The sequence below is a fragment of the Nerophis ophidion genome, linkage group LG10 (genome assembly GCF_033978795.1).
Source record: "Nerophis ophidion isolate RoL-2023_Sa linkage group LG10, RoL_Noph_v1.0, whole genome shotgun sequence".
NCBI lineage: Eukaryota > Metazoa > Chordata > Actinopteri > Syngnathiformes > Syngnathidae > Nerophis > Nerophis ophidion.
In genome coordinates this window covers 42233655-42254684 of record NC_084620.1, presented here as the reverse complement: position 1 = coordinate 42254684, position 21030 = coordinate 42233655, and the positions used below count along the sequence as shown (strand labels likewise).

Genomic DNA, 21030 nt, shown 5'->3' with positions numbered 1-21030 from the left:
CTCAAGGGCCAAATTATTCACAGGGAAGCATTCACTCTTAGCGAAATTCAATTTATAGCCAGAGAATTATCCAAAATATGTTTAGCAATTCAATAATCTTTGGAACGATAGAGATTGGATCAGATATAAACAATAGTAAATCATAGGGACGGCGTGGCGCAGTGGGGAGAGTGGCCGTGCGCAACCCGAGCGTCCCTGGTTCAATTCCCACCTAGTACCAACCTCGTCACGTCCGTTGTGTCCTGAGCAAGACACTTCACCCTTGCTCCTGATGGGTGCTGGTTAGAGCCTTGCATGGCAGCTCCCTCCATCAGTGTGTGAATGTGTGTGTGAATGGGTAAATGTGGAAGTAGTGTCAAAGCGCTTTGAGTACCTTGAAGGTAGAAAAGCGCTATACAAGTACAACCCATTTATCATTTATTTATCCGCGTATAGAGAATGTGTGAGTTCTAGACCGCATCTATGGATTCCTTTACTGATACCAGCCAATTTAAGAGCAATGGACAAGGGTTCGATTGCAGTAACGAATAATAATGAGCTTAGAGGGCACCCCTGGCGTGTGCCTCTGCCAAGTGTGAAAAATTGGGATAACATCCCATTTGTGCTTACGCAGCCCTCATGATAATTTTGACCCTACGGGATGAGATCTTGCGTGGAGCCCCAGATCGAGGGAGATTATCAGTGGTCTTGTATGTCTTCCATTTTCTGATAATTGTTCGCACAGTTGATTCGTTCACACCAAGCTGCTTGCCTATTGTAGATTCGCTCTTCCCAGTCTGGTGCAGGTCTACAATTCTATTGCTGGTGTACTTCGACAGCTCTTTGGTCTGGGCCATAGTGGAGTTTGGAGTCTGACTATTTGAGACTGTGGACAGATGTCTTTTATACATATAACGAGTTCAAACAGGTTCCACTAATACAGGTAACGAGTGGAAGACAGAAGAGCTTCTTAAAGAAGATGTTACAGGTCTGTGAAAGCCAGAGATCTTCCTTGTTTGAAGTGACCAAATACTTACTTTCCACCATAATTTACAAATAATTTCTTTAAAATTCCTACAATGTGAATTTCTGGATTTTTTTTACACATTCTGTCCCTCACAGTTGAAGCGTACCTATGATGAAAATTACAGACCATCTTTTTAAGTGGGAGAACTTGCACAATCGGTGGCTGACTAAATACTTTTTTGCCCCACTGTGTGTGTGTGTGTATATATATATATATATATATATATATATATATATATATATATATATATATATATATATATATATATATATATATATATATACATATATATATATATATATATATATATATACATATATATATATATATATATATATATATACATATATATACATATACATATAAATATCACGTCCATTCACTCAGGCAAATCATGTTGTTGATGTAGATAAGGGGTGCCCATTACGGTCGATCGCGAGCTACCGGTCGATCACGGAGGATGTGTTAATCGATCGCCAGGCATTTAAAAAAAAACAACTAAAAATTAGCGATCATCAATCTTCACCAAGACATCACTTTTGTCACTTGATTGACATTCACGACACCTGAGGGTCTTGTGAGATGACACTGGCTGCTGCGAGCTCATTATTATAGCCAGAGAATGATCCAAAATATGTTTAGCAATTCAATAATCTTTGGAACGATAGAGATTGGATCAGATATAAACAATAGTAAATCATCCGCGTATAGAGAATGTGTGAGTTCTAGACCGGGGACGGCGTGGCGCAGTGGGAGAGTGGCCGTGCGCAACCCGAGGGTCACTGGTTCAAATCCCACCTAGAACCAACCTCGTCATGTCCGTTGTGTCCTGAGCAAGACACTTCACCCTTGCTCCTGATGGGTGCTGGTTGGCGCCTTGCATGGCAGCTCCCTCCATCAGTGTGTGAATGTGTGTGTGAATGGGTAAATGTGGAAGTAGTGTCAAAGCGCTTTGAGTACCTTGAAGGTAGAAAAGCGCTATACAAGTACAACCCATTTATCATTTATTTATTAAGAAAAAGTGATAGACAGGAAGGCGGGAAACACTTTTTATTTCAACACATTCGCGCCGTACCTGCTGTCAAAACTTTAAAGACCAACTGCACAGTTCCTATCTTCACAATAAAAGCTCTGCTTCCTCATGCCTGCGCTAAAAAAATAAGAGTCTCAGAAAGCTGGGGTGCACAAGCTAGGAAGCTTCGGAGCTAATGGATTTGTTGTAAAGTGTATAAAAACGAGTATGGAAGCTGGACTAATAAGATTCCAAAAACCAACCACATTCATGTGGTTTTGGACAGAAGGGAGGACTTTTGTTCTCCTCCATTTGAAAATGCCGACGTTATCCGCACTTCTGTCGGATTTTGAATCAATGCAAGTCATCTGAATCAGGTAATACTTCAACTTATAGTCTTGTCTTCATGAAAGAAAGGACTCTATATGTGTTAAACATTGCATTATCATTAAAAACCTTTATTTGTTAAAAAAAAACATATGTTTCATAAATCAAAACATATAAAGCATATCTATGAATGAGGTAGAGCTCCTCGACTTGGTCAATTGAAAAGTAGCTCGCCTGCAGAAGAAGTGTGGGCACCCCTGATGTAGATGATCTATGTCTGCAGTACAGATTTACTTTACAAAAGAGAAGTGTTGGATACTTCTCTTGTTGCCTTAGTTGTATTTGAATTGATTAACTCCTCTCTGAGCTGCCACCTTATCGTGGTAGAGGAGTTTGCGTGTCCCAATGATCCTAGGAGCTATGTTGGCTTCCATGCCCCCTGATAGGGTCTCCCAAGACAAACAGGTCCTAGGTGAGGGATCAGACAAAGACCAGCTCAAAGACTTCTATGGGAATCCAAAAACAGAGACTCTGATTTCCCTCACCCGGACGCGAGTCACCGGAGCCACCCCTCTGGAGCCAGGCCCGGAGTTGGGGCACGATTGCGAGCACCTGGTGGCCGGTCCTGTTCCCAGGGGCCTGGGCGGACGCAGCCCGAAGAGGCATCGTGGGTCCCCCCTCCAATGGGATCACCACTCAAGGAAGGGGCCATAGACGTCGGTTGCGTTGTGAGCTGGGCGGAAGCCGAATGCGGGGTACTTTTCAGTCCAGTCCTTGGCTACATAAGCTAGCTCTAGGGCAATGGGTCCCAAACTTTTGCAGGCTGGCGCCCCCTTGGCTCCCCAGTGAACTCCTAGCGCCCCCCCCCAGACACATATGGAAACAAACACCTCTTTCTTGATATTTGGTATGCTGCAATTTGAAAAGAGAAAGGTTTTGATTGATTGATTGATACTTTTATTAGTAGATTGCACAGTACAGTACATATTCCGTACAATTGACCACTAAAGGGTAACACCCGAATAAGTTTTTCAACTTGTTTAAGTCGGGGTCCACGTTAATCAATTCATGGTACAAATATATACTAACTAGGTTAAACACAAATGTGTATTTCACAAATAAAACCCAATTTAGTAAACCAATTTATTTTTTAGCAGTTTTAACTGTTTCAGCAACATAGAATGGTAAATACCACCCTAACCAGCTCAACACAACACGGCGCGTTCTGGCGAGTCCCCAATTTCATGTTGACTTGAACTCAAGATGATGTTGACCGCCAGAATGCGGTTTTTATTATAAGATAAAATTCTGAACATTACAAGCTTGAAATTACAAACCCGAGCTTTTGCTTTTGTAGTCTATGCTGTCGGATCTGACTGGGCCAGAGCGGCGTGTGGTAACCGGACCCTGATGCGTCGTCCACTGACTCGTCCTGCTGCACGTGTTGTGTACAAATCGTCAAACAAACGTTCAAACTTCTGACTTCGACTTCGGACTGCCGCCCCCCTACCGCCCCCCTCTTCCTCACCGCCCCCCCAGATCTTTCCACCGCACCCAAGGGGGCGGTACCGCCCACTTTGCGAACCACTGCTCTAGGGACATGGAATGTCATCTCGCTGGGGGGAAGAAAGAAGCCTGAGCTAGTGCGCGAGGTGGAGAAATTCTGGCTGGATATAGTCTGAGTCACAGCAAGGGCTCTGGAACCAGTTCTCTCGAGAGGGGCTGGACTCTTTCACACTGGTGCTGCACGCAGTGAGAGGCAACGGGCTGGGGTAGCAATTCTTGTTGCCCCCCCGGCTCAAAGCCTGCACGTTGGAGTTCCACCCAGTGGACGAGAGAGTAGCTTCCCTCCAGGCTTTCGGGTGGGGGGACGGGTCCTGACGGTTGTTTGTGCTTATGCATCAAACAGCAGTTCAGAGTACCCACCCTTTTTGGATACACTCGAGGGAGTACTGTATAGTACTCCCCCGGGCAATTTTCTTGTCCTACTGGGGGTCTTCAACGCTCATGTTGGCAATGACAGTGAACCCTAGAGAGGCGTGATTGGAAAGAATGGCCGCCAAGCTCTGAACCCGAGGGGTGTTTTGTTTTAGGACTTTTGTGCTCTTCACAGACTGTCCATAAAAAACACCATGTTCAAGCATAAGGGTGTCCATATGTGCACTTGGCACCAGGGCACCTTTGGCCACAGTTCCATGATCGACTTTGTTGTTGTGTCATTGGATTTTGCTCATGTTTTGGACACTCGGGTGAAGAGAGGGCCAGAGCTTTCTACCGATCACCACCTGGTGGTGAGCTGGCTGTGATGGTGGGGGAGGATGCCGGAGAGACCTGGCAGGCCCATACGCAGTGTGAGGGTCTGCCATTAATGTCTGGCAGTCTCCTATCAGAGAGAGTTTCAATTCCCACCTCGAGAACAACTTTGAACATGTCACGAGGGAGGTGCTGGATTGAGTCAGAGTGGACAATGTTCTGCACCTCCATTGTCGAGGCGGCTGATTGAAGCAGTGGCCGCATAGGTAGTTGGTGCCTTTCGTGGCGGTAATTCTGAAACCCGTTGGTGGACACCGGCGGTGAGGTATGCCGTCAAGCTGAAGAAAGAGTCCTCTTATTTCTTTTGGCTCATGAGACACCGGAGGCAGCGGACGGTTACCGACAGGCCAAGCGTTGTGCGGCTTCAGCGCCGCGGAGGCAAAAACTTGGACATGGGTGGAGTTTAGGGAAGCCATGGAAAACGACTTCCGGACAGCTTCGAAGCGATTCTGGACCACTATGCGCCGCCTCAGGAAGGTGAAGCAGTGCACCGTCAACACAGTGTATGGTGAGGATGGTATTCTGCTGACCTCGACTGCGGATGTTGTGGATCGGTGGAGAGAATACTTCGAAGACCTCCTCAATCCCTCCAACACGTCTTCCTAAGAGAAAGCAGTGCTTGGGGAATATGTTGTGGGCTCTCTTAATTCTGGGGCTGAAGTTGCTGAGGTATTTAAAAAGCTCTTCAGTGGCAAGGCCCCGGAGGTGGATGAGATCCGGCTGGAGTTCCTCTAGGCTCTGGAGGCTGTAGGGCTGTCTTGGTTGACAAGACTGCAGCATCGCGTGGACATCGGGGGGGCGGTACCTCTGGATTGGCAGACCAGGGTGGTGGTTCCTCTTTTTAAGAAGGGGAACCGGAGGGTGTGTTCTAACTATTGTGGGATCACACTTCTTAGCCTTCCCGGTAAGGTCTATTCAGGTGTACTGGAGAGGAGGCTAAAAGAGGCTAGTCGAACCTCGGATTCAGGAGTAACAGTGTGGTTTCCGTCCTGGTTGTGTAACTGTGGACCAGCTCTATACTCTCGGCAGGGTCCTTGAGGGTGGATGGGAGTTTGCCCAACCAGTCTACATGTGCTTTGTGGACTTGGAGAAGGCATTCGACCGTGTCCCTCGGGAAGTCCTGTGGGGTGTGCTAAGAGAGTATGGGGTTTGGACTGGCGGTCCACTCCCTGTACAATCAGTGTCAGAGCTTGGTCCGCATTGCCGGCAGTAAGACGGACACGTTTCCAGTGAGGGTTGAACTCTGCCAAGGCTGCCCTTTGTCACCGATTCCGTTCATAACTTTTATGGACAGAATTTCTAGGCGCAGTCAAGGAGTTGAGGGGATCTGGTTTGGTGGCTGCAGGATTAGGTATCTGCTTTTTGCAGATGATGTGGTCCTGATGGCTTCAACTGGCCAGGATCTTCAGCTCTCACTGGATCGGTTCGCAGCAGAGTGTGAAGCGACTGGAATGAGAATCAGCACCTCCAAGTCAGAGTCCATGGTTCTCGCCTGGAAAAGGTTTGAGTGCCATCTCCGGGTTGGGAAGGAGGTCAAGTACTTTGGAGTCTTGTTCACGAGTGAGGGAAGAGTGGATCGTGAGATCGACAGGCGGATCGGTGCACCGTCTTCAGTAATGCGGACGTTGTATCGATCAGTTGTGGTGAAGAAGGAGCTGAGCCGGAAGGCAAAGCTCTCAATTTACCGGTCGATCTACGTTCCCATCCTCACCTATGGTCATAAGCTTTGGGTTTTGACCGAAAGGACAAGATCACGGGTACAAAAAGCCGAAATGAGCTTCCTCCACGGGTCGGTGGGGCTCTCCTTTAGAGATAGGATGAGATGCTCTGCCATCCGGGGGGAGCTCAAAGTAAAGCCGCTGCTCCTCCACATCGATAGGAGTCAGACTAGGTGGTTCGGGCATCTGGTTAGGATTCCACCCGAATGCCTCCCTAGGGAGGTGTTTAGGGCACGTCTGACCGGCAGGAGGCCACCGGGAAGACCCATGACACGTTGGGAAGACTATGTCTCCCAGCTGGCCTGGGAACGCCAGGCCAGCCTTACCCTACTTAGGCTGCTGCCCTCGCGACCCGACCTCGGATGAGCGGAAGAAGATGGATGGATGGAATTTATTAAATATTTGGTTAGAATTTTATTAATCAAAACCAGTTTTCTTTTAAGTAATAAAAACATTCATCTCATCTGTTATCTATTTTTTGGAGGAATGTAGTTATTCATAGAACTGGCCTCCAATGTTAGCAAAAAGTATAGATTTTGGATCAAGAATCGTTTTGAATCGAGATTTGATTCTGAATCAAATCGTGTGGTGCCCAAAGATGTACAGCCCTAATGAAAACTACAACTCACCATAACGCTGAATTAGTTGGGCCCTGTCCTTTTTAAAGGAAACTCTCCAAAGTATTTTGTTTTTCACAAATTTTTGCATGTGGGCTTATTTTTTGGCAAACGTGTTAGTTATACGTGGTACGTATAGCAATAGCATAGAAATATAAAAAAACTAAATATACTTTCTATTATTTCCAATGAGTTTCAATGTGTTTCTGTTGATTTGTATTTCTATTCAAGTTATTTATTCATAGTTTTTGCATTATATGAACGGCTTCCAGCCCGACATCGTGCGGTTTGCATGGACCATCGATGAAAGACATCGCGAAGCAGGTTTGACTCTCGTTTATTGTTTCAATAAAACAGTTTGTGTCCCAGTCGGTCGCACCGATTTCCAGCACTTCCTCCTTTGCTGCTCGTCTTGGCTCGCCTTTCGGTCGCCGGTGACTCCGTCTGCCTCGGGGGCTCATCACTCGTCTGATCTCGCTTGTCTTTTGTCTGCTGGTTCTCCTACTTCTTCTGCCCCAATTGCTCCTCCTTCTCCCCTTTTATACAGCAGGAGAAGATGCACAGATTGAGAGTAGGTGTGTGTTTTACGCACTTGGCTCCAAGTGCTGCAGCGTCGCTCCGGGCGCGCATCGCCTCTCACTCCGCCTCCTGGCGTCCATCTTGAGTAGGACCACGGTTTGTCCTACCCCGCAGTCGGCCCTTCTGCTCCGCCTCTCCACACATTAGTTCATACACTACATAGATACACGTATGTTTTTTTTCGGTGTAATTTCTCCATGCGTAAACACATCTGTTAATTTGCAATAATACCAACACTTTTACTTACTGGGAGATGTGTACTTTTTTTCCAGTTACCTTACTATGCAATAATTTAGCACACTTGCACTTTAGCGCTATTGTGGGGCGGTATAGCTCGGTTGGTAGAGTGGCCGTGCCAGCAACTTGAGGGTTGCAGGTTCGATTCCCGCTTCCGCCATCCTAGTCACTGCCGTTGTGTCCTTGGGCAAGACACTTTACTCACGTGCTCCCAGTGCCACCCACACTGGTTTAAATGTAACTTAGATATTGGGTTTCACTATGTAAAGTGCTTTGAGTCACTAGAGAAAAGCGCTATATAAATATAATTCACTCACTCACTATTGCACTTCTCCATCTGCTTTATACACTTGAACTACTCTGGTGACTTGATCCTTAAATTGTCTTGAGCTGAGTTCATGCAGCAACCTACTGTTTTAAATGGGCCTCCATTTTATAAATTGATTTCAATTCATTTCAATGGGCGACGTTGGTCACAGAACCAATTCAAATCAATCAAATCTTCCAATCAGCTGCGCAGTGATGTGTGTAGCTGTGCATAGAAGAGTAGTAGTGTGGCGGTCCAACGAGTGGAGATAGGAGAAATTCACTTTGGCCACCTGGTATCCTCCCCAGTCAGTAGAGGGGGCACACAGCAGAAAAGCGGCTGATCAAAAGGGTCTATTTAAAGTCTTGAGTATATAAATAAGTTTTAAGATGGGACTTAAATGCCTGTACGGAAGTGGCATCTCAAACTGTTGCTGGTAGGGCATTCCAGAGTACTGGAAAACGCTCTCGAGCCTGCAGACGTTTTGCTTAGTAGGGGACCTAGATTTCGGGACGAAACGTAGGGTACAATACAATCAGCAATATAAGATGGTGCTAAACTGTTTAGTATTTTGTACGTAGATAATAAAACCTTAAAGTTGTCAGCGTTATTAGTTGACGAACCCCATGATGCAGAGAAGGAGGCAGGCATTGAATGGGAAAACATGATTTAATTTAAATAATAGAACAAGAACAAACCAAAAGCGCGCACACGGGCAGAATAACAAACTAAGGGTCTTTAGCATAGAAGCTAGCAAGAAACAAAAAATTACTTAGCGGTGAGGCTAGCAGGTAGCAAACAGGAAAAACTGGAAATGGCTAATGCTAACAGAAACAGCTTACCGCTACGACGACCAGGACAAAATGTAGCACGACAGGTAGTAGTTGTAACAAAACGACACGACCGGTAGCACGACAAGAGTGACATGTAGCAACGACAATACAATGATCCAGCAACTGACACAAGACAAAGCAGGTTCACATAGGAGCGGGCTGATTGGCAACGGGTGTGGCCAGGTGCCAATCAGCCGCAATGGAGGAGGAACACAGCACTCAGGGAACAAGACAGGAAGCTGACAAAATAAGAGCACTACACAGGAACTAAAGACAGGAGATACTAAACACAGAGGATACAGACAAATGCAGAGGAAAAAACTAAAACATAGACAAACTGTCAGGGGAAAGCCTGACAAAAGTCATATATAAAGTTCACAGGAAGCCAGTGCAAGTGAGCCAGTATAGGTGTATAATTTATATCAGTATATCAGTAGAAGCATTTAAGTCTCACCTTAAAACTCATTTGTATACTCTAGCCTTTAAATAGACTCCCTTTTTAGACCAGTTGATCTGCCGTTTCTTTTCTTTTTCTTCTATGTCCCACTCTCCCGTGTGGAGGGGGTCCGGTCCGATCCGGTGGCCATGTACTGCTCGCCTGTGTATCGGCTGGGGACATCTCTGCGCTGCTGGTCCGCCTACGCTTGGGATGGTTTCCTGCTGGCTCCGCTGTGAACGGGAATCTCGCTGCTGTGTCTTGGATCCTCTTTGGACTGGACTCTCGCGACTGTGTTGTATCCATTGTGGATTGAACTTTCACAGTATCATGTTAGATCCGCTCGACATCCATTGCTTTCCTCCTCTCTAAGGTTCTCATAGTCATCATTGTCACTGACGTCCCACTGGGTCATTATTGTCACCAATGTCCCACTGGGTGTGAGTTTTCCTTGCCCTTATGTGGGCCTACCGAGGATGTCGTGGTGGTTTGTGCAGCCCTTTGAGACACTAGTGATTTAGGGCTATATAAGTAAACATTGATTGATTGATTGATTATATATGTATGTATATAAAGGTACATATATATATATAATCCATCCATCCATCATCTTCCGCTTATCCGAGGTCGGGTCGCGGGGGCAGCAGCCTAAGCAGGGAAGCCCAGACTTCCCTCTCTCTAGCCACTTCGTCTAGCTCTTCCCGGGGGATCCCGAGGCGTTCCCAGGCCAGCCGGGAGACATAGTCTTCCCAACGTGTCCTGGGTCTTCCCCGTGGCCTCCTACCAGCTGGACGTGCCCTAAACACCTCCCTGACCAGATGCCCGAACCACCTCATCTGGCTCCTCTCGATGTGGAGGAGCAGCGGCTGTACGTTGAGCTCCTCCCGAGTGGCAGAGCTTCTCACCCTATCTCTAAGGGAGAGCCCCGCCACCCGGCGGAGGAAACTCATTTCGGTCGCTTGTACCCGTGATCTTATCCTTTCGGTCATGACCCAGAGCTCATGACAATAGGTGAGGATGGGAACGTAGATCGACCGGTAAATTGAGAGCTTTGCCTTCCAGCTCAGCTCCTTCTTCACCACAACGGATCGATACAACGTCCGCATTACTGAAGACGCCGCACCGATCCGCCTGTCGATCTCACGATCCACTCTTCCCCCACTCGTGAACAAGACTCCTAGGTACTTGAACTCCTCCACTTGGGGCAGGGTCTCCTCCCCAACCCGGATATGGCACTCCACCCTTTTCCGGGCGAGAACCATGGACTCGGACTTGGAGGTGCTGATTCTCATTCCGGTCGCTTCACACTCGGCTGCGAACCGATCCAGTGAGAGCTGAAGATCCCGGCCAGATGAAGCCATCAGGACTACATCATCTGCAAAAAGAGGAGACCTAATCCCGTGGCCACCAAACCGGAACCCCTCAACGCCTTGGCTGCGCCTAGAAATTCTGTCCATAAGTTATGAACAGAATTCGGTGACAAAGGACAGCCTTGGCGGAGTCCAACCCTCACTGGAAATGTGTCCGACTTACTGCCGGCAATGCGGACTAAGCTCTGGCACTGATCGTACAGGGAGCGGACTGCCACAATAAGACAGTCCGGTACCCCATACTCTCTGAGCACTCCCCACAGGACTTCCCGAGGGACACGGTCGAATGCCTTCTCCATGTCCACAAAGCACATGTAGACTGGTTGGGCAAACTCCCATGCACCCTCAAGAACCCTGCCGAGAGTATAGAGCTGGTCCACAGTTCCACGACCAGGACGAAAACCACACTGTTCCTCCTGAATCCAAGGTTCGACTATCCGGCGAAGCCTCCTCTCCAGTACACCTGAATAAACCTTACCGGGAAGGCTGTGGAGTGTGATAGTTGTGATAGTTGGATATATATATATATATATATATATATATGTATATACACACACACATCCATACGTATATACCAGTGACGTGTGGTGAGGCACTGACTTCATCACAGTCAGATTTATAAACATATGAACCCTATCGAGTATCTTATTCACCATTTGATTGGCAGCAGTTAACGGGTTATGTTTAAAAGCTCATACCAGCATTCTTCCCTGCTTGGCACTCAGCATCAAGGGTTGGAATTGGGGGTTAAATCACCAAAAATGATTCCCTGCCGCTACTGCTCACTGCTCCCCTCACCTCCCAGGGGGTGAACAAGGGGATGGGTCAAATGCAGAGGACAAATTTCACCACACCTAGTGTGTGTGTGTGACAATCATTCCTACTTTATCACTGGTACACTGCAAAAACTGTAAGATTAAATATCTCAAATAAGGGTGATATTTGCTTATTTTATGTCTGATAAGATAATTATTCTCACTAAGCAGATTTTATGTTAGTGTTTTTCTTGTTTAAAGGGTTTTGGTCCTAAATGATCTCAGTAAGATATTACAGGTTGTAGCTGAGATGTCATGACCTATATTGAGTAAAACATGCTTGAAACTAGAATATCAACTGTTGCAACACCCACAAGTATAAAAGTACTTTTTTAAAGTAATAATTTATTTCTTTATGTCAAGATAATGGCACTAACATTTACTTAATTTAGGAATATTTTTCAACTTATTGAGCAAAAAGGTCTCATGTTTTTTTTTGTACCAAGAAAAGTGCACTTGTTATTAGTGAGAATATACTTATTTTAAGGTATTTCTGATTCATTGAGGTTAGCTAATTTTACTTGTTTTGGAAAGTCTTGACAAGCCAAATTTTCTTTTTCTATTGGCAGATAAGTTTGCTTAGTTCAATTAAAACACCCCTCATTTTTGTATTTTTTTCCCTTGTTTTTAAAGACTGACTTTTTGCAGTGTATATACTGTATACACACAGGTATATATACACACACATTCATATATACACATACATACAGACGGACAGGATCGATGCTCGTGCTGCACAGACAGATGATGGAGGGACCAGAATCCTCATTCCTGTGTGTGTGTGTGTGTGTGTGTGTGTGTGTGTGTGTGTGTGTGTGTCAACACGGACTGACAGAAATAAAAAAAATATTAGACATACAATCCATTCAGCAATTTTATAGTTTTTTAGCTGCTGGATGACCTACTGGACCGAATAAAATTAAGTTGATGCTTTTTGGTGTGTGCTAGCGTTTTTCTAATATTAATTTTGTTAATTCTGGAAACATATTACCATAGTATATTTCCTACATGTAACGACGTCTTTCATTGTGCATCTTCTTAGGTTTGAGTCACTCCACACAAATGCGCTGGTGATTCGATCCTCAGCCTCGCGCACAGAATTAAGCGTCAGTGTGCACACGTTTCGGTTACCTAGATTGGGATCCAGAAAATGTGTAAAAGATTATTGATACGCAGGTAGGAGAATAATATGAATGTGCAGAAAATAAGAGTGTCTCCGTGGTAAAAACAGGCAAAATCCTCATTTAAATAAGGCGATCTGCACCACTTTTCAATTGCACACGCAGTCTTAGTAGATCACACACAATACGCCTATTGATAGTACACCCCATTTTATTTTTTGCACACGCTGTTCAGCGTGTGGTATTTCGATCGTAGTTAAATCAGGCTCTTAATGTGTAGCTCCAATGAGAGTTAGGTCAAAAATAATGCTGAGATTTTGTACGATTGATTTGTCAAATTTACATGTGGTATCCTTAATCAAGTGCCTGTGTCAATCTAGCAGCGCCAATAACCGATAAGCTTGTAATTTGAGGTACTACGAGTAAATAAGAAAATACATATTATGTTTCACGAGTGGGGGTACAGAAAGAAGACTGTCACAAACGTGAGCCAACGGCTACATTTTTGTTTACACTGCAGGCCAAAGTGGCCTAAATGGGATTTTTTCCAGCTGACTGTTTACACTGCAAGTAAAATGTGATCTTTACCAGACTTCAGTGTACTGATTGGTCGGCTGCTGCTTACCATCAATCTTGGGGTAGTTTGTCTTCTCCCCTCTCCTGCCTCGGTGCTCTACATGCACGCCTCACAGCTGCATTATGCATCCTTGGCGCAGTTAATCTTCAAAGGGGAACATTATCACCAAACCTATGTAAGCATCAATATATACCTTGATGTTGCAGAAAAAAGACCATGTGGCGCAGTGGGAGAGTGGCCGTGCGCAACCCGAGGGTCACTGGTTCAAATCCCACATAGAACCAACCTCGTCACGTCCGTTGTGTCCTGAGCAAGACACTTCACCCTTGCTCCTGATGGGTGCTGGTTGGCGCCTTGCATGGCAGCTCCCTCCATCAGTGTGTGAATGGGTAAATGTGGAAGTAGTGTCAAAGCGCTTTGAGTACCTTGAAGGTATAAAAGCGCTATACAAGTACAACCCATTTATCATTTAACCGATTTCCGAACTCTAAAAGGGTGAATTTGGCGATTTAAACGCGTTTCAATTGTTCGCTTTCTGAGTGATGACCTTTCACCTTTACAATGGGAAGCAATCCAACATTTTCTCAAACACATTACACACACAAGTTGAATCAGCTCTATTATTTTCCGTTTTTTCCGACTGTTTTCCGTACCTTGGAGACATTATGCCTCGTCGGTGTGTTGTCGGAGGGTGTAACAACACGATCAGGGACGGATTCAAGTGTGCATCGATTAGCACGGCATACTAATCGATGCTAACATGGCAGAAATGGCAAGAATGTGTGGATATCCTGCGACACTCAAAGCAGATGCATTTCCAACGATCAAGTCAACGAAATCACAAAGGTGAGATTTGTTGGTGTTATTGACTCGTGTGCTAATCAGACATATTTGGTCACGGCATGACTGCCAGCTAATCGATGCTAACATGCTATTTAGGCTAGCTGTATGTACATTTGTAGCTATATTTGCATCCAGCCTTTCCCTCCACCCACATTTAATGCCAAACAAATACTTACCAATCGACCGATTTAAAAGTTGCTCCAGTGGTCAAAAGATGCAAACGTTGGTTAGAAGGCGATCACTGAATAGCTTCAGTTTCTTCTTCAATTTCGTTTCCGCTATCTGCCTCCGCACTCCAACCATCCGTTTCAATACATGCGTAATCTGTTGAATCGCTTAAACCGTTGAAATCCGAGTCTGAATCCGAACTAATGTCACTATATCTTGCTGTTCTATCCGCCATGTTTGTTTGTCACAGGAAAATGGACGGGTGGATTTTTACAGATAACGAAAATCAGGCACTTTAAAGCCTTTTTTCGGGATATTCCATGATGGGTAAAATTTTGAAAAAAAAATTGAAAAAATAAAATAAGCCACCGGGAACTGATTTTTATTGGTTTTAACCCTTCTGAAATTGTGATAATGTTCCCCTTTAACATCTGTGTGTGTTTGTTGTTAAGCCCAAGACCTCAACTTGTTAGCTTAAGATAGAACATTTCAAGCTAGACAAAGGTAATTTGTCATTTGTGTACCCATTAAGTGAAATTCGTCGCACACCTGACGATCTCACGCAGCATAGTGGAATTGTAGTTCTCTCAAACTTGTGTGCTGTTGAGGAAGCATGGGTTTCACCTCGAGTACAGAAAATGGTAGGAGTGAGACCTCTTTATTGCAACGAAATCGCTTCTCCTTTTAAGGACATCTCTCAACTACCTCTCCCCCCCCACATAGTCTTTTATGGTCTGGTATAGGAACGCTGTGTACACATATATAGAAATTTGAAACATCTTTCCTCCTCCAGGCCTTCTGTGCGACCTGCTGTGGTCAGACCCCGACAAGGATGTGCAGGGCTGGGGCGAAAACGACCGCGGTGTCTCTTTCACTTTTGGAGCCGATGTGGTCAGCAAGTTCCTCAACCGGCACGACCTGGACCTCATCTGTAGAGCCCACCAGGTACATCAACTATGTAAATATCCAAATGAAGAGTAAGGCCATTTGACTGTGTGTGTGTGCTGCCACCAGGTGGTAGAAGACGGTTATGAGTTCTTCGCCAAGAGGCAGCTGGTGACACTCTTCTCCGCCCCGAACTACTGTGGCGAATTCGACAATGCCGGGGGCATGATGAGCGTGGACGAGACACTCATGTGCTCTTTCCAGGTGCCAGGAAACAAACTGACAAGAAGTAGCACACAATCATTTCAATCATTTTATACATATTTTTTTTAGATTCTGAAGCCCTCTGAGAAGAAAGCCAAGTACCAATATGGCGGCATGAACGCCGGCCGGCCCGTCACTCCTCCCCGCACAGCCCAACCACCCAAGAAGCGATGAAGGAGGACAGAAGAACTGTTGACATGCTCTTTTCTCAGCTTTTTGCCGAACACCAAGCGATCAATTTTACTTACTCTTCTTTCTTATCCCCCAAACTGAACTGCTGTCACTCTCTTCGTCTGTTCGCCCTATAACCTTCAAACATTAAAGTGTTAAAAAAAACAATACAAACTGTCATTTGCGGCCTTTTTTTCTGTCCAGTGAAAAACATCAACTTAAATCTCAAGTCTTTTATTTGCAGGTAAACATGTAAAGTCTCCCTTGAGTGACAAAACAACATTTTCTACACATCTTTAAGGCAAATAAAAACAACTTTTCCAACAATTTTAATAAAGCCATTTCTGACATTGGCTTTTAAATGCTTGATACAAAAAAGCGACTACCCCTGAAAAATTGGTATCACGCAAGTTTCAAGTCAAAAGATACGAGGCCACAGCTCGAAACAAAATATACAACATAACATAATTGTGCAATATGGTTACAATGCATATATTAACCTAGGGCTGGGTGAATATACCGATATAAACCAGTGGTCCCCAACCACTCGATTGGTACCGGCTGCGGAAGAATTTTTAATGTATTTTTTTTATTTTTTATTAAATAAACACAAGATACAATTAGGGCACCAACCCAAAAAAACTCCCTTTTTCATGAAAAAATAAAATATAAAATAAAAAAAATCCCCCCAACCCCATGCCGGGCCGCAGGACAAATTATCAAGCGTTGGCCGGTCTGCAGCTACAAAAAGGTTGGGGACCACCAAAGTAAACGATATATCGTGGGTTTGTCTTTGTGCGATATAGAAAATGACTATCGTAATATTCAAGTATACGTTCTCACGCATACTTTTAGCTGCGGGCATTACGCCACAGGCGTTTCTCACTCCGTCTCTTTTCACGGAGACGTAAAACAAGACGACCTTCTTACATACGTTACATACTGTCGTCTGTGTAGCGTGGCTAACGTTAGCTGAGGCAGGTGGTGCTAGCAGAGGGGAGCTGGTGACATTACAAGAGAGAGAAGGTGCGAAACTGATCACAAATGGAGAAAGAACAATTAATGCCCCGAAAATACAGCAGGGGTCCATCTGGCGGTGGTTTGGCTTCAAGCGGGAAGATATTCAGCAAACAACAGCAATATGCAAAGTATGCAGCAGAAGTGTTACTACAAAAAGGTAGCAGCACTACTAATTTGTTCTTTCATGTAAAAAGTCACCTACGAGAGAATGAAGAGTATTTAATAAATACAGTTTTGGTCAGTTGACTTAGTTGTGATTTCCCTCTCTGCATGAAAGTTTAAAAGTAGCAAATATGAATGCAGTATGAAGAAGAATGTAGACATAGAATCATCATACTGCTGTGGTTATATGCATCAAGTGTTCATTCAAGGCTATCAATTACATCAAATAGCGTAGAAATTAATCCACGCCTTAATCTCGAATCGTTTAGACTACTGCAATGCCCTGTATGTAGGCATTAGCCAGGCCTCCATTGCCCGCCTGCAGCTCGTGCAGAACTCTGCTGCTCGTCTGCTAACACAGACCTGCAGACATGAGCACATCACCCCTATATTAGCGTATCTTCAATGGCTCCCTGTGTGTTATTGAATCAATTTTAAACTATTTGTTTTTAAATGTCTAAACAACCTTGCGCCAACATATCACTCCGACCTTCAGCCTTACTGCCCCACCTGATCCCTAAGATCAGCCGATCAGCTGCTACTGACGGTCCCTGACACAAGGCTGAAGCTTAGAGGTGACAGAGCTTTCGCTGCTGCTGCTCCCAAGCTCTGAGTGTTAGACAAGCCTCCTCTCTTCCTGTTTTTAAATCTCTCTTAAAAACATACTTTTATTCCTAGGCTTTTAACACAGAGTAATATCCATCCTGCAATGGCGCCCCATTATACACCTGTTTGTGAACCTGTTTGTATGTTTTATTTATTATCATGTTCTGTTTGTGTAGTGTTTCTCGTTTTTAACCTGCCCATTGTACAGCACTTTGGCTACCTCTGTGGTAAATTTAAATGTGCTATATAAATAAAGTTGATTTGATTTGATTTAAGAAAAATATCGAGATATATGTCATATTTCGCGATATGGCATAAAAATATTGCGATATCAATAAAAGCCAATATCGCCCAGCCCTATATCAACCTGACAGTTGCCATAAACTGTAAAATGACTGAGCCTCATGTTCAAGGTGACTTCATGTCTTCAACCACTAGAGGGCAGTATATGCCTCTTAAACTGGCCCCTCAAACAAAGCTGATGGAATTTGGCCATATGACATGCAATTGGTCACTTTGCAGCTGTGTATAAAACAGGGGTGTCCAAAGTGTGGCCTCGAGGCTATTTGCAGCAGCACATACTAAAATACTATGAATAAAATAAAAACGCAAAAAGGGAGGTAAAAGAGCACGTGTAATGTAACAATAAAAGTAGAAATTATATCAACAGAAAGCCAATATACAGACCAATGTTTTGTTATCCTAGTGTTGGTTTTGAATATATAAAAAATGGCAACTGCATCCCTTTAGTTTTTTTCTGGATGAGGCCCTCAGTCGAGAAAGTTTGGACACCACTGGTATAGAACATTGTCGTATTTGTTCCTTGTATGTTTAGTATGTTCCTTGCATGTTTAGTACATTGGAAACTATCAGGGGTCCCCAAACTATGGTCCACGGGCCGGATACTGATTCCAGCCCGTGGGAAATCACAGGTTGAAAAAGTGTTTATTTTCTTTTTTGTCCTTTCTAATCCATTTTCTACCGCTTGTTACTCGAGGTCTCCTAGCCGCTCAGGCAAATGAAGTGTGCACTCTTTCAGTCAATTAGTGTGTGAGGAATATATATATATATATATATACATATATATATTCATATATATATACATATATATATATATACATATATACACATACATATATATACATGTATATATATATATATACATACATATATATATACATATATACATATATATACATGTATATACATATATATATATATATATATACATATACATATATATATATATAAACCTATATATATGTATATATATATATTCATATATATACATATATATATACATATATAAACATATATATATGTATGTATATATATATATACATATATATATACATATATATGTATATATATGTATCCATATATATACATATATATATACATATATGTATATACATATACATATATATACATCTATATATATACATATGTATATATACACATATACACATATACATACATATACACATATACATACATATACATGTATACATACACAAATACATCTATATATATACACACACACATATATACATACATACATACACATACATATATATATATGTATATATATGTATATATATATATATATATATATTATAGTCTATACAGCCCGGCCGATTTTTTTTAACCCAATGCGGCCCACCGAGTCCAAAAGTTCGAGGACCCCTGCTCTAAATTGTCAGTATGAATGATTGTAAGTGCTCTGTGTTTGTACTGGTGACCAGTCTTGGGTGTACCCGATCTCTCAAAAAGTAATCTGGGATAGGCTTCAACTTACCCCGTGATCCTAATGAGGATAAGCGCTACAAAAGATGGATGTTTTCTTCATATTAAGTACAAACCCCATTTCCATATGAGTTGGGAAATTGTGTTAGATGTAAATATAAACGGAATACAATGATTTGCAAATCCTTTTCAACCCATATTCAGTTGAATGCACTACAAAGACAAGATTTTGATGTTCAAACTCATAAACTTTTTTTTTTGCACATAATTAACTTAGAATTTCATGGCTGCAACACGTGCCAAAGTAGTTGGGAAAGGGCATCTTCACCACTGTTTTACATCACATTTTCTTTTAACAACACTCAAACGTTTGGAAACTGAGGAAACTAATTGTTGAAGCTTTGAAAGTGGAATTCTTTCCCATTTTCGTTTTATGTAGAGCTGCAGTCGTTCAACAGTCGTTTACCCTTCATAATGCGCCAAACATTTTCGATGGGAGACAGGTCTGGAAAGTACGCGCACTCTTTTTTCACGAAGCCACCACGCTGTTGTAACACGTGCTGAATGTGGTTTGGCATTGTCTTGCTGAAATAAGCAGGGGCGTCCATGAAAAAGACGGCGCTTAGATGGCAGCAAATGTTCCAAAACCTGTATGTACCTTTCAGCATTAATGGTGCCCTCACAGATGTGTAAGTTACCCATGCCTTGGGCACTAATGCACCCCCATACCATCACAGATGCTGGCTTTTGAACTTTGCGTCAATAACAGTCTGAGTGGTTCGCTTCCCCTTTGGTCCGGATGACACGATGTCGAATATTTCCAAAAACAATTTGAAATGTGGACTCATCAGACCACAGAACATTTTTCCACTTTGCATCAGTCCATCTTAGATGATCTCGGGCCCAGAGAAGCCGGCGGCGTTTCTGGATGTTGTTGATAAATGACTTTCACTTTGCATAGTAGAGCTTTAACTTGCACTTACAGATGTAGTGACGAACTGTATCTAGTAACAGTGGTTTTCTAAAGTGTTCCTGAGCCCATGTGGTGATATCCTTTAGAGATTGATGTCGGTTTTTGATACAGTGCCGTTTGAGGGATCGAAGGTCACGGTCATTCAATGTTGGTTTCCGGCAATGCCCAATACGTGCAGTGATTTCTCCAGATTCTCTAAACCCTTTGATGATGATATGGACCGTAGATGTTGAAATCACGAAGTTTCTTGCAATTACAATTAGAGAAATGTTTTTAGACTGTTTGACTATTTGCTCACGCAGTTTTGGACAAAGGGGTGCACCTCGCCCCATCCTTTCTTGTGAAAGACTGAGCATTTTTTGGGAAGCTGTTTTTATATCCAATCATGACACCCACCTGTTCCCAATTACCCTGCACACGTGTGGGATGTTCCAAATAAGTGTTTGATGAGTATTCCTCAACTTTATCAGTATTTATTGCCACCTTTCCCAACTTCTTTGTCAAGTGTGGCTGGCATTAAATTCTAAAGTTAATGATTATATGCAACAATTTTTTTTTTTTATCAGTTTGAACATCAAATATGTTGTGTTTGTAGCATATTCAACTGAATATGGGTTGAAAATGATTTGCAAATCATTGTATTCCGTTTATATTTACATCAAACACAATTTCCCAATTCATATGGAAACGGGGTTTGTAGAAAGAGACTGTAAAACCATGTCTAATTAAATTCCAACTAAGCATTAAAATCAAAGCAAAAATAAAATTCCCCTGCATTCATAATGAGCTGCATAAAACTACATTTAAGTTACAAATGCATTAGGACTAACGGAAATACAGCACGAATAAGAAAACTAACCTGTGCAATAGCAAACTGTTTTGTTCCTTATTATTGCCAGCACTAAAGTGTGTGTTTAAACTACA

At 43.3% G+C, this 21030-nt stretch overlaps 3 protein-coding genes across 6 annotated transcripts in view; 2 read left to right on the top strand and 1 right to left on the bottom strand.

Moving 5' to 3' along the window:
• The window catches only part of LOC133560841 (serine/threonine-protein phosphatase PP1-beta catalytic subunit), a 55643-nt gene extending 39870 nt beyond the window's left edge, over positions 1 to 15773 (top strand). The window contains exons 6-8 of the mRNA XM_061913826.1: positions 15073 to 15224; positions 15294 to 15428; positions 15498 to 15773. Of these exons, the coding sequence (XP_061769810.1) occupies positions 15073 to 15224; positions 15294 to 15428; positions 15498 to 15602 (392 nt within the window). The 3' untranslated portion in view covers positions 15603 to 15773. The remainder of the gene's footprint in view (positions 1 to 15072; positions 15225 to 15293; positions 15429 to 15497) is intronic.
• LOC133560842 (uncharacterized) lies at positions 1431 to 10197 on the top strand. The gene is made up of 2 exons (XM_061913827.1): positions 1431 to 3278; positions 3438 to 10197. The coding sequence occupies exon 2, from the start codon at positions 5801 to 5803 to the stop codon at positions 6740 to 6742; it is 942 nt and encodes a 313-aa protein (XP_061769811.1). The 5' UTR covers positions 1431 to 3278; positions 3438 to 5800; the 3' UTR covers positions 6743 to 10197.
• A 3053-nt stretch (positions 15774 to 18826) lies between the features above and the next one.
• The window catches only part of LOC133560838 (equilibrative nucleoside transporter 2), a 33608-nt gene continuing 31404 nt past the window's right edge, over positions 18827 to 21030 (bottom strand). For all 4 annotated transcript variants that reach the window (XM_061913822.1, XM_061913821.1, XM_061913824.1 and 1 more), the window contains one exon: positions 18827 to 21030. This exon is cut by the window's right edge and continues 107 nt beyond it. In XM_061913822.1, the coding sequence (XP_061769806.1) occupies positions 21026 to 21030 (5 nt within the window). In that variant the 3' untranslated portion in view covers positions 18827 to 21025.